The sequence below is a fragment of the Xiphophorus hellerii genome, chromosome 12, assembly GCF_003331165.1.
Source record: "Xiphophorus hellerii strain 12219 chromosome 12, Xiphophorus_hellerii-4.1, whole genome shotgun sequence".
Taxonomy (NCBI): Eukaryota; Metazoa; Chordata; class Actinopteri; order Cyprinodontiformes; family Poeciliidae; genus Xiphophorus; species Xiphophorus hellerii.
Window position 1 is genome coordinate 20,800,925 of NC_045683.1, and position 14,718 is coordinate 20,815,642.

Here is a 14,718-nt window from a genome sequence, read left to right on the forward strand (position 1 = left end):
ACAACCATAAACGTCTGTGTATGTTTGGGAATTTAATTAAGAGCACTTCTTTCCCTAGATGTGCAATGCTTGCAGAGACATAACAATAAAGATTTGTAGCATAACTGCATTGCAAAGAGGTTTTCAAAAATATTCACTTTGGGAGCCTCAGTACATGCACACCTCACTTTTCAGATGTTTGTATGCAAATAAAACTAGAAAACTATGTTTACCCTTTTCCATGTTTGGATGGTATGCTATTTTAAGTATATGGGGCACATTTGATGAGACTTTAATTCATCTTACCTTGTCAAAGAAAAGCGAGAATTAAAAAAAATAAAAATCTGGTTCTAAAATCATCTTTGAATCCTGTGGGGTAACCCTACATAAAACTACTACGCTGACTCAGGTTAGCTGTAGCTTGCTTCTATGTAGGACACAGTGTCCAGCAGAGTCCACTTCACTTCACAAGTAGGATGGAAACACAGGGCACAGGTTTGCACAAAAAGCCCTCACTTAGGTGCCACTTCCTCGGTGTTGTCATTTCCACTCTGCTGCAGTGTCTGCTTTTTTTCTCAGACTTATTCCTAAATCCCACCTGCTGCCTTCATTGGAGACATATTTCCTTTAAGCCTTCCTCCCGTAACACTGATCATTGTTTATAAAGTTTCTGTGGTCTGACTTCTGATCAGAACAGTATTAAAAGACAGCTTGAAGACAGCTGGCTCTTTAGATATTTATACTGCTTCCAGCAGCACATACTGTTCCTATCTGATTCGCTCTCTTTCTTCCACTCAAGCACATCTGTCTGCTTCTCCTCTCTAACCAGTTTGATTTTTCCAACCATGTAAGCACATTCCACTCTCTGGACGAGACAGAGCTCCCACAGTAAGAGCAGGTTCCCAGAGCCAAATGGAGACTGACTGCAAAATGCTGACTGGCAATTTGACTGGATACCACCAAGACAGAGAAAAACAAACAAACAAACAAAAAAAACAGTATATGAGCACAAGACGAAAAGCCAACTGAATATATGCATCTTCCTATGAAGGTTTGTGTTTCATCTGTCTGTTTGGATGAGGGAGCTACTGTTCGCCACAACTTCCAGTTTACAGTTTGTATATTAGCACAGTGTCTTGGTTTGAAAAGACAAACCAGAAAACACTTAGAAAGCTTTCAGCGGTGACTCAAAGAGGTCAGCAGCTGTAGCAACAGTGAGCTCCAAAGAGGATGTGCTGATAAGATAATGTTACAACATCTGCAGCATTAGAATTAAGAGATAGTTTAAAAAAAAATTATGTAAGAGTTTCAAGCTGTAAACATAGGCCTGGGTTGTTGATAAATTAACTGGATAGACTAAGACCAAGGGCAAAACTATTCATAACCCTTGAATTAATACCCCAAGTAGGGCAAACATGTGGGAGGGAGTATTCTGGTTAGATAAAACCTAAACTTTTTTAGACTTTTTGCCCTAAATGCCAAATGCTGTATGTGGTGGAAACAAAACTCTCCACATGACCCAGAATACATCACTCCCCAGGTGAAACATGGTGATGGCAGCACAATGTTGAGGTGATTCGACAAAGAAATGATGGCTACATCAAAAATGACCAACACTGTTTTTTTTTACAAACCAAAAAACCTTCACTTTGCACTTCTGTGATATTTCATGTTAGTCTCTGATAAAATCCTGATGAAATGAATTCAAGTTTCTGTTAGTTGTTAATGTTCAAAAGGTAAGTTCAGGTAAAGTACGCTCACTAGGCACTGTAAACACTGGCACTGTAAACAATAAAACACTTTGCAATAAAACCTTATCCAGTGCATGCTTTTGTTGATTCCTGCTCTGGCCAATCAATGACTGAGCTGCATGTGTTCATGGAGCAAGTGGTGCTGTAAAAAGCTTGTATCAAGAAGAACATCAAGACTCATAAACACTCCTCGTGGGTTGAGTTGGGCTGCGACAAGGGCTCAGATGACATTTTGATATCCCTAATTTCAAGTTCAGTTTGCTTCCTTTTCATTGCCGAGCACTGCATCAGGCACAGTGGGAGAGTTCCAGTCATTCTCTAATAGGTACATGTTTACAAGTGGTACGCAGCATGCTCAAGCAGACGCTGGCCTGATCCTGCTGACGTCAGTAGTCCTGCTATATTTCACATAGTCCTGTGAGTTCAACATGTGGGCTTCTCACACTCCTGCGCCAGTAGAAAGATTAGACCTCGACTTATCACACCGGCTGTTTGCTGTGGTGAGGATTTTGAAAAGTGTGACCTTAATATGCACTGTCCGCAACAAGAGTCCTACAAATTCAACAGCTAATTAGAAACATCAAGGTTGAACTCAAAACGAATGTGCAAGAGCGATAAATAGTTTCTCATTTAACACTAACTACTGATAAATGATGACAGAAAGAACCTTCAACTATGTTCGATAGTCACAGTAGGACAAAGAGAAATAAATTCAAATTAGTAGTTTCAAGGCTGCTTCATATCGGAGGTTGGGAACCTGTCAGTGCTCTCAAAAATTAGCAGACTTTTGCTAAAAATGTAGCAGATAGCAGAATTTCCTCAGCCTGGGGTGTTTTGGCATGGAGTTTGCATGTTCTGTGGGTTATCTTCAGGGAGTCTACCTTTGTGCCACAATCCAAAACCATGACTGCCCTCAGGTGTATGTGAGTGCATGCTTGGTTGTTTGTGCTGTGACCCCTGGTGATGAAGCAACGATAGAAAGCAATGAACAACGGATGGACGGATGTGCTCACATCTTGTTTATTATAATTTTTTCAAAGTTGCTTCGGACTACGGACATTTGTGAGAGAGTCTGTGGGCACCACTGATTATATTGCATGAAACACCAATAAATAAAAATGAAATGGAAAACATTATATTTAGTGTGGAAGCTTTATGGATGGTTATATATTTCTGTGTGCAAACAGGACTCTGTTGAGTCATTATGTTTCCAGATAACAGATTGTAGGTAGAGTCAACACGGTTAATTCCTCTAAACTTTGATCAGTGCTGTCAAGATTTTGTGCCTCCAACTAACATGAATACAATTTAAAGTCATAGCTGAAAACAGTTCTTGGATTGAGGTTTGACTGAGGCTTTTCTGTTGGTTTGTAGGTTTTCTCTGGTTACACCCGTTTAATCCAGCAGTCCCAATAACCTGTTTGTTAAGTTCATTGGAGATCCTAATTTGTTTTTAGGTATAAATGTGCCAGATACAGTATGCTGCCCCAAGGGTGGACTGGAAACTTGTCCAGGGTTGTACTCCTGACTAACTCATTCACTGACCCTTTGTGACCCTGAGCAGGAACAAGCTGGTATAAGCAATGAATAAGGGATGTCAAACACCAGTCCTTGAGAATCAAAGTCCTGCAACTTTTGGATGTGTCTCATATCCAACATACCTAAATCAAATGACTGAATTGCCTCCATATGCACTCAAACTCCTGCTAATGATCAAATTGTGTGATTCAGGTGTGCTGACGCAGAGACAGATCTAAAAGTAGCTGAACTCTGGCACCTCTAGGACTGCAGAGTCCTAGAGTATGAAAACACCTGTCCAGTGGATGGATGGATGATGTTTGAACTTAGTACTGGACAGTAGATGTTCTCATTGTGTGAGTGTAGCGTCCATAATACAAAATGAGAACTTTATTGTAAAGAATTTTCTGCCATCTGCTCTCCTTTCATTTGGTCCGCTTGTTCCTTCAGTTTTGAGTAAAGAGCAACTAACGAGTGCTGATTGTCAGTGATAACAACCTGAATGATGAGAGACTGAAGATGTTTGACTTGGATCTTCATGAGTGGGCAAAGTGACTGACTGCACTGAGTAAATAGCTCTGATTCACACCCACTACAACTGAGAGTTATTTCTATCCAAACAACACAACTTAATCGTGTAGAAGTTCAAGAGTGTTTGTACACATCTTGGTACATTATTATAGTAAGAGCATTTACCACTTGTAGTTAAAAAGGATTTCAAGTGGTATCCTTAGCCAAATAGATGTGATAGGTGAATATATACAAGTTGCATTGTTTCACTCACAACAACATGGTTTTTAGTGTTTATTTCTGTTCGTGTTTCTGAATACAAGTAGGATAAGTTAGGAAAAATAGTCATCCCAGTATGAAAACAGCCTTAAACAAACAAACAAAAAAACCAGCCTGACTGTGTCCTTCTTGACCTCAGTCAAATGAAGTCAGTTATTTGTGTAGTACTAAACTACCTTAATGTGAAAATCTGTTAAATATTATTTAATCTTAGGAAGTACAAATCAAATGCAGAGAAAGCTAAACCAGTTTGTTAATAGCTGGTTTTATCTATACATTCTGCCTTTTGTTGACTTTAGTGACATTAGATGAAAATGAGTTTTACCCCCCTGGTTTAGAGAAAAGTATTTTCACATGTTAGAATGAAAAAGTCTGGAAAGGTCAGAGCTAAAATCAATAAACATCTGATTGATTTCCAGAAGGTCTATAATATATTTTTTTATTGTCTAAGATAAAAAATCCCCCCCCAAAATAATACTTTCACACTGTGGTTTTAGAGTGACAAAATGTGGAAAAATTCAAGGGGAATAACAGTTTTTTGCATAGATCAGTTTGCCTACATAAACAGGGGATGGATGTGTGTCTCTTCACGTATTTGGAAACAAGTAAAAAAAGAAAGAAAACAAAAAAAAAAACACTGAAATGATTACATTAGTTACCTGTGCTGTTTGTCCTTCCACGATACATGTCATCGTAGGCCCTCCACTGCTCAGTTACCTGGTAGGCGTGGATAAATATAACCAGCACTGCAACCAAGCAGATGAGAGGCACCAACACCGCTGTGCAAAGAGCTGCATAGATGTTTGGGATGAAGCACCTAGAGAAGAGATACAGAAATATGTTAGTAATTGATTTTTACACTGTGTATTTCTTTTAAAAGATAGGACACACACATTAGGTATCAAGCGTGTGTTCAGCTTGAAATCACACATCACATGGTTTTTGTAGAGCTGTTTTTTACCTCTTGGTCTCTTTCTCACTCTGTCTATTTTTGAAACTTTTCTTCATATTTCATGAACAGGATTTTCTCAGTGAGACTTCTGAGCCTTCCTAAGACTTAAAGGATTATTGTTCAACGGCAGTGAAAGCAAAACATGTTCATTATTAACTCTGCTGAGCAACAAGGCCACCCCAGTGCTGCAAGTGGATAAACAAGGTCATTTGTTCTCCTTATTTAAGACTTAGACTAAAATCACAAAAAAAATCATGTATGTACTGAAAGCTGTTTAGAAAAGGGGTGATCAAAGATAAATTGAAATAATTTATTTATTATTAAGGTTTGATTCCAGCTGGTGTTTTGCCATATTCTTTCTCTGGCATGTGCTTCTTTGTCATTTTAAACATTTTCCTCTGAAAAATCCTTCATGCCCATATAAGAATTGAGCAGAGCTGAAGGCTCATGTGATTTTTGTACTTTTTTCACAACAGAAACTAGTTTGGTGGGAGCAATTGAGCTGGTTCTGTAAACTAATTAGAGCTGTGCTAGCCAAAATACAACAAGGTATGCCAAATAAATTTGTGTGCCATACCCTCCCACCAATTCAGCTCTAATGGGAAATGGGTGTTAGTGCTGCTTGTTTTTATGAGGGGGGGACAGCCAGCTGTATTCGAAGACTGTTTAGGATTCCTAAGCAGGATGAAGAAACTTTCCTCAGTGGTAGGGTTACTCAGTGCATTTTCTTTTTATATTCATCAGACAGCATGAGGTCATGAATCACTCAGCCTTATGTACAGAACTCAGAGTTCAAGTTCAGAGTTGATGAAATGTACATTTATTATTGGCACCAAATGATCTGGCAACATTTTATTTGACTATAAAAGTAGTTCAAATTTGAACAAATAAGACAATAAAAGGACACAAAGAAACTTTAATGCCAAGAAGTAAGTACTGAAAAAAACTACTGGGTCTTTTGACCCAAATTCTGGGTTTATGATGAGACTAAATCTTGAGTAGTTTTCATCAAACATTGTGTTATAAATTTTGACCCAGTTTGACCCAACCTGATCAGACTTCAATTAACCTCTTCCAAAAGAAAAAAAATGATTGGGTTTAAAGATCACCACCATATATTGCCAAAACTATTGAAACACTTGCCTTTGCATATTTGGGAATTACACTCAATTCTTAATAAAAAGGTTTTGATACAACAATTAACACCATTTGCAGCTAAAACAGCTTCAATTCTTCTGGAATGGCTTTCTGCAAGATTTAAGACTATGTTTAAGGTCAGTTTGACCTTTCTTCACAGATAACACTGGCAAAATCAAATGCTGATACTGCACAAAAAAATCTGACTTACAATTTGCTCTAATTCATCCCAAAAGGTGTTTTTTTAGGTTTAGGTCAGGCCTTTGTGCACTAGTGCTCATTCATGGTAGAACTGAAAGGGCCAACCCCAAACCTTTCCCACATATTCACTTCTTAGACAAAAAAGAAATGTCTAAAATATCTTGGTATACAGAAGCATCAGCGTTCCTTTCTCTGGAGCTGAGAGACCAACCACACGCCTGAGAACAGCTAGATGTCATAATATCCTCTGTCTCAAATTTCACACTTGGCCTTTTACAGTCAGGAAAGTGCAGTTTGCCTAGCAACTGTCAACCCAGGCAGTTGCCTGATGCTAATCCATCAGATTAGCATCTGATGGATTGCCAGACAGACGCATAATTTTTCACTCTAGACAGTACATCTCCACCACCCTACAGTTCATGATCGCTTGCTTTACACAACTACATCTAAAGCTTTGTATTACACTGCAGTTGGTGATAAAAGTTTTGGATACAGCTGCTTGAGCTTTTAAACCATGCAATGAGCCTCTCCATAAACTGTTTTTAAATTAATCTGAAGCTAGCAACTTTGATGGTGACCTTCGCACCCTCAGTAATTTTATGTGCCCGACCACTTCGGGCTCGGCTGCTGTCGTTCCCAATCTGTCATTTACCAGTGAACTGGAGCATTAAGTGATGAGGAAATTTTATGACTGGGTAGATGAGTCATTCATTTTAAGACAAATAGAACATGTTTAGTCATTTGAGAATTACATTCCACTCTTAATGAAAAGGTTTTGACAGATTTAACACCATTTGCAGTTAAAACAGCTTCAGTTCTTCTACAATGGCTTTCTGTGAGATGTTTATGGTAATTTTGACTTTTCTTCAAGGATAACACTTTTAAAGTCAAATGCTGATTTTGCACAACCCTAAACCTTTCCTTCTTGACTTACAATCTGCTCTAATTCACCCCAAAAAGTGTTTTGTTTTAGGTCAGGGCTTAAGACAAATAACACATGCTTTGTCATTGCGGTTATGGGTTGTGATTTTTTTTTTCTTTTTTATATGTTTATTGGCTCTAGTGGCCTGTATATGAGAGGAGTTAGACAGAAAAGTGGATCATGAGAGAGGGGGAAGGTTATCAGGCTGGGACTTAACCCTGTGACTGCTTTGTGGAGGACTAAGGCCTCCATGCGTGGGTTCTCCCACCGCAGCCTTAAAATTAAGTATTGAAATCACATTTATATAAGTGCTTTATGTTAAAATTCTACAGAATAATGAGGAAAACCCATAGGACAACCAGGCAGTGTTAAACAAACCCCAGCATGGATTGGTCTATACTGGGTCCAGTAGCACAGGGTTATTTTGATAACTGGACAATTCTGTCATAACAAAGTTGCCCAATAAATAATTTCAAACAAGTTCTGCAGATTAAATACTGTCAGTGGATTTTTGAACGTAGCTTCTTTAATTGTCTGTATAACCTAAGAAAAAAAAAAAAGGTATTCGCTTCTCTTTTTAAAGCTGTAGTTAATTTATGTGAAGCCTGTTGTACTTTCACCCTTCTGGGACTTAGGGAGGGTTTGGAGACAAGGATGAAGTTTCATCTCTATTTTCAAAGTTTCAAAGGTCTTGTTAACATCCTACGTATTTCAATGCTGCTGTAAAAGAAACAACATGATCCACAATCAGTTTCATTCACTTCATGTGTGTCTTACTAAGACTTAACAACTCCCCTCCCTCCCAGATACAATTACTTTGAAAACACCTCTGTGACGTAGAATCTGAGCTCAAGGCTTGTTTGTACGCAGACAGGGTGAAACCGAGACAGCTGTGTTGGTGAGGAAACAAGAGGCAACCTATTTACTCTGATCAGGAGTAAAAGAGACGGGTGAATGAATGTAAAGGCTCCTTCAAATAGGAGGGTATGCTCTCCAGGGGAAACTGAATACCCTCCACTGTGTCCTAAAATCCCTCATGTGTGCCCTTACTGTCTCACACCCAGCCACAGGAAACACACTCCCTCACTCGATCCCAAGGATAACAACCCCACCTAAGACCACCGGCCAGTTTAAGGATGTGATTCAAAGTTTCAGACTTCATCAGCGCTGAGCTCTACCCATCCTGCATGCTTGCTCACATATGAAGCACATGAAAAATGAAGACCGACCCATAGGTAAACAGACACACCCATCAAAGAGACTTTGTATGAGTTTTTACAAAATGATTTAATCCGTTATTTAAAACTATAAATAGACAGGAAGTGATTTCAGGAAAAAAAAAATCCACCTCCAAGGTAAAGAGTCGGGTTTCTGTGTGGCGCGATGAATGCAAACACTGAGACTCATTTCCTAAATCATTCAGCTGATTGGACGAGAGGCCTCCTCATATGACGTCACTGACTCAGGTGTTTTCCTTTCACTCTGAAACAGAGTTTCCCCTCCGAGCAAATAGAAAACTGCTGTCAGCCCGCATGAGTCAGAGAAGTACTAAAAAGGACACTTGAGTATGCACTTCAAAGACCGACATGGAGTAGGATTATTTAGATTTTTCTGTTGTTGGTTCAAAACAATATCTTAGAATCAGTCAGAAGTTTGCTTTCTTGCACAATAACATTGCAAGTCAGATTAATCTGGGATCTTAGGAAGCTTTCGAATTTTTATTTTTCCAGGATTGATTGGAAAAACAACCCTGGATTGACCCGGTTCACAGCCTGAGGAAACAGTTCAGGAAAACAGATGAAAGGAATACCAAAATACAACTTCGATAAGTCTTTTTAATTCAGAAAATTTCTGGACCTTCAAGGTCAGGTTGACCGTGAGAGACTGAAGAATGAAAATGAGCTGTACTGATAAGAGTGGTCCAATATCCTGAAACCTACAGATAGCTCCAAATGACAGGTGTAAAATTCCCTGAAGTTGTTTTATGATCAAAAACAAACAACTTCAACAAAAGAAGGAGCTCAAATGCATTATTAAAAGCCCTGACATTAATTTTTACACTCATTCTGAGTGGTACTATGCATGCATTTAAATAAATTTTCAACTTACACATCTCCATGCACCAGTCCATATGCAGCATGAATGGTCCACCCAAAGCCACCGAGCAAAACAATAACCAGGACGATGATGACTAAGGCAGGAAGTCCCCAGCCTAGGAGGAAGTAGAGCAGGTAGCGCCGCTCTGTGTGCTCATCATTCATCACCAGCACTTGCCAGAAGTTCACAGCCTGAGAAAACAGTTCAGGAAAACAGATGATTTACTGGAAAGGAATACCAAAATACAAGCACAAATAATTGTGAATAAAAAAAGTCCTAATGTAGCAAAAAAAAAAAAAAGAAAGAAAGAAATACAACCTTAACAGATCGGAAAATGATGATCTCACCTTGATTTTTCAAGGCTTTTTCTGTTTTTTCTGCTTGTGAATACATAGAAAGTGATAGTTTACATCACACCCAAAATAGCTGTGTTTGCTTTGTAATTTAACTGGGTTTTACTGTCTCATCCGTCTGACACGCTAAGCCTTGCACTGTTACATAATCAGACTTTCTGACCACCTGTCTTGCAAAGCAGACACAATGTCTTCTACCTGCAGGAAGACTTCAGCAGCTTTTGGTCCAGATGGACAAGAACAGAGAGCCGAGATTAATTTTACTTCAGGCTTATATATAATATACAAACAGCTATAAATGACTGGTGATGATCTGTTTGCAAACACTCAGATATGACATTTGCGCACAGGGAGATGTGATGCAACAAACGACAGCAAGATCTAATCCTTAAAGTAACTGATAATGCTCTCTCCACCATGTTGTATGACCACTAACAAAACCGACTTGTCTGCAGAAACCTCTCAGAATAAACGCAAGGCAGATAGAAAGGTTGTGTAACAATCTGACTGCAGTGTAATGACACAGGAGAGTGGAGTCATTCAGATCCAAGAGCTTTATGTTCCTTGGCTGTGAGCAGAGTGGAGAGAGAGAGAGAGGGGATTACAGGTAACTTTGTGCTGAGTTGTTGCCACTGCAGAGGCTGCATCACTCACCGACTGTTGATGCAAAGGATTGTGTGGCTTGGGATGCAGATTAGCAGGCTAACTGACTGAGATTAGTTTATGTTTTCCATAAACTGGGAATACGGAGTTATTTTACAGTTTAAATCTAAATATCAAGTGGTGGAGAATGAAACACCAGATTACCATCAGAACTGATCAGGTTTCCACTAAAAGTACATCAAAGTTTTAGGGGAACTTCCAAGTGTCCCCTCATCACTCTTGAAAGGTTTCCACTGAAATCCACTTAAATAATGAAGGTACCAAATTGGTTGAAGATTAAATTGCTGCCACCACCATGTTTCACCATTGGGTTGGTGTGTTCCACCACACATATCGTGAATGGAGACCAAAATGTTGGTCCTCATCAGACGAGGGCACCCTACGTCTGTCCTTCTTACCCCTCTTCTATGAATGTGAGGAGAGTTTGAAAAGTAGCTGAGCTGTGGATCTGTGCAGCTCCTCCAGAGTTACCATGAGTTCTTACATCAAAGGTAGTTTGAAACATTGTAAAATGTAAAAAAAAAAAAAGAACATTATGAATACTTTTGGAAGGTACTAAATGAACTGAATGTGGCGCCTCTTGCCCACTGTTTTAATCAAATATGTTCACCTGCTGATAACATATTCACAGGCATTGTGTACAAAGCTGTAAAACTAGTACCTCAGGTACTTGTTTGACTTTCAATCTGGCACGCTGAGAAATGAAAAACACATACTGTAGGCGAGCCTGCAGGGCTTCTCGCTGCAGTTGAAATACTTGTGTTGTTATGAAACATTATGAACATTTGCAGTAACCTGAGCGCCTCTCTTGACGCCTCTGCAGTCTAGAAACTGCATTTGTGGACACAGATTTAATTTCTGTCATCGTGCCAAGGTGCATTCTTCTGAACTGATACTGGACATGCAGATACCCACATACACACAGTCTGCTGCTATTGATTCAAGACTTTTTCGGGGTGTAACATTTGTTGATGGTGCTGACTCATTTCAGTCACTTATCTGAAAGCAACGACCTAATAGGTGGGGGAAAATGAGCGGCGAGCGCTAACCAGGGCTGATAAAGAGGTCAATTGGGTTTTAGCATTGCATGTTAATGAAAACTAGTGTCTGCAGGGCTTTTCTTCTCAGCCAGTGTATTTGCTGACAGTACAGATATGACCCGAGATGCTTGTAGGCTGTTGAATAAAAACTCAAAATCTAAAATAATTGTTGCCATGGAACACTTCTCCTCATACTTGAACCAAACCCTGTCTGGGCTAAATGTTAGCTTATAAACCTTCCCACCGATCTAGATCAGCTCTGTTACCATATTAATGAGAACCATGTGTGTCTAAAAACCTGTTTGTCAGACGCAGCCCATTTAATTTTGCTTTCATTTATGAAAGCTTCCAAAATCAGTCTGTGAACAAGCAGGCATGAAAAACATTAAGCAGGTTCTGCACGTCGACATTGCAATGAACCAGTATTACACTGTTGCTTTAGTCTGTTCCCTTCAGATGGTTCTGGAGTTAATCTCATAACACTCCACCAATAACACATATGTCTTAGATATGTGTAAATAAGTATATTCAGTTCCAACTAAATATAGTTATTTACCTTGTCAAAACAAGGTGAATGACTATCCATCTATATATACAGTATATATGTGTGTTTCTAGCACATAAACATAAATTGAGAAAAGAAAACAATGAGCCCAATGAGTTGATTCAATGGCTACTAGTAAAACTCACTTCTGTAGAAGCATCATAACATTAAGTTACCTGGTTTTGTTTTATTGTTGTTTTTGTGTTTATTCGGCTTTACAAAGCCCTGGAGATTTGGACTCTGTTACAAAATTCTCAGCATTTTATTTATTTTGTTTAGCTTACAGGATATTGCATTTATGTTTTACCTGTATGAGCATCCAGAAAAACTGACTCAGATGGAAATAGTGGCAGAATAGCGCCACAGTAGCACAGCTGTCATCTGAAAATACTGGACCACGGAAAGCTGACACCAGAAAGCATATCTGCAGAAAAAAAAAACAGATAGACACATTAGCAAATGCAAGCCTTTCATTCCTTAATTAAAAGAAAAGCACCTAGATTTTCTTTTTTGGGAGGATTTGTCTTTTGGAAACCTAGTTCTCATTTTGCATGGCTGAAACTCCTCACACTGTCAGAAAATATATTTCATGGTTATACTATGATGTTCGTTTTACACATTATTAAAGCATTAACATAATTAAGAAACAAACAAACAAAAAAGAATCTGCTGAACAGAAATCCTTTTCTGCCAACTTGTTATCACACAAAACTAAAAATACATTTTTCATGTCCTCCCACAGTGATGTGCATGCACGTCTTGGAAGTGGACTGCTTCCATGCTGTGTTAGAAAAACACAGAATAAACACATCACTGTATGCAAGAGAGAAATACATTAAAAAAAAGAAGAGTTATGGGTCAAGGTGAAACCTTGTTTACATTAGAGGCAAAATCTTTGTGGAAAACTCAGGAGGGCAGCAGGAAATGCTGCTGCTCAGCTGTCTGTCACAGAGCTTCATTCACTCATGGAGTAAATGCAGTCAGGCAGTTGTTACATAACGGACCGCCTGTTGGCTCATCGCCTGCTCAGCGGAGCAGAATGAGCATGAATGGAAGACAGCAGCAACAGGGGAGTTTGTTAACTTCTTACTAATGTAAGACTGAGTTTTCCCCAGTTCTGTGTTTTACCTGTTTTTAGCCAAACAGTATTTAAATAACCCCATTTGTGCCTGGTTATGCAAGAACAAACACCAAGTTTTTCTTTTAAAATGCAAATTGCTTCTGTTTTTACTGACATCTTTTTACATTCTGCATTTTGCAAGCCATTTCTGAGAACCCTAAATGATTACCCAACTTCACCTTTCGTAAAACCTTTGCATGCACCTTCTAATTAAGTGGAAGTGTAAAGAACTGTCCCTATGTTTTTAATCCCTTAAAAATCTCCTGAGTCAGCTTCCTGTGCATGTTCCAAGCGGTGCCTGGAGGATGTGAGTGGGAGGAATAGCACAGGACGGGAACTCGTGACTCAACAGCCTGGAGTTGTGCCTAGTGGAGAGGCTGGCCAGGTATGCTATGGGAACAAACGTTGTGCAATGACAGACTATGTTTGTTGGCACAGACGGGTAATTTCGCAGAAGAAAAATTGTGACACGCCACTATTCCAAAAGAAAACCAATAAAAAACCGAAAGTAATCTCCAGCAAAACACTTTACACATAAATGATGTAACATTTTACCACATTTTGATCTGAGGATTTAGCATTGGACTGCCTTCAATAAGTACATGTGACAAAGTGTTGATTTCAGAAGGCATGAGTCATTCCTACAATTTAAAAACCTTTTACTGAAATTCCACAGAGTAGCAAACTGTTGCTATGTGCTGCTGGTCAGCTGGCTGAAAAAAAGGGTACAGCTTACAGGAGAAAGACTAATTTGGCTGTTTGAAATTGCTTCCCTTCCTGATGCAAAACTAAAAGAAGGCCACCCGACACTTTTAAGTGATGATGTTTCAGAATAACAGAACGTTAAGAGCAGCCTGTCTGCTCAGCAGCTTGGTTACTGGAGCAGACAGCCCATGTAATTAACTGGGCTGTCATTTTGTTTTGCTATGAAGAGTAAAAGTACATAATATAAAGATTTTATGTGCAAAATGCTCTTCAAAATGTATAGTAATTTAACAGGTGTTTATTTTTTGCTTAGGTCAATTTATCTAAGTTATTTAATTAAAAATAAAAATATTAAAAGTTACATGTTGCATAAAAATGCATTAATGTCATTTATGACAGCAGTATGATGTTTATTGAGTTCTAAAGAAAAACAAGTTTATATTTCTTGACTTGTATTTTTGTCAAATTGAGAGAACAAAATAAGAAACTTTTGGGTCACAATCATGCAATGAAAAAGTGTTTTTAAACTTTTGTGAAAGAGAAAAACATATAAAACCCATTTTTTTATGTACGAATTTACATAAAGTCTAAGTCTTAATGTAGGTATAAAAGTGTAGAGAGACAGACTGTTTTCTTGCATACTGATTCTTTGAACCTTTTTAGGTTACCGTTTCATTATTAGCATTTGAAAAGCAAACACTGCAGGAGTAAAGCTACTTCTATTTGTACGTCAGCGGTGCAGCTCATGCACTTGTTGCCGGATTCCTGGTGTAGAGAGAAAAGATGTTCAAGGCATTGTACCTCTAATGTCACAGAGCTGGAACTGACATGGATATGTCCCTTGTTTACGTGTATTAGCTGCAGCTACTGAGTAGATAAGAGGCTCATGGTAATAATGGTTTCATCCATTGTGAAAAAAAACCCCAATACATAAGTACATGCATGCT

At 38.7% G+C, this 14,718-nt stretch overlaps 1 protein-coding gene across 1 annotated transcript in view; it reads right to left on the reverse strand.

The window, feature by feature from the left end:
- adgrv1 (adhesion G protein-coupled receptor V1) overlaps positions 1-14,718 on the reverse strand; it is a 114,906-nt gene that overhangs the window by 16,810 nt on the left and 83,378 nt on the right. Inside the window, 3 exon segments of the mRNA XM_032579062.1 lie at positions 4,697-4,854; positions 9,359-9,537; positions 12,254-12,370. Of these exon segments, the coding sequence (XP_032434953.1) occupies positions 4,697-4,854; positions 9,359-9,537; positions 12,254-12,370 (454 nt within the window).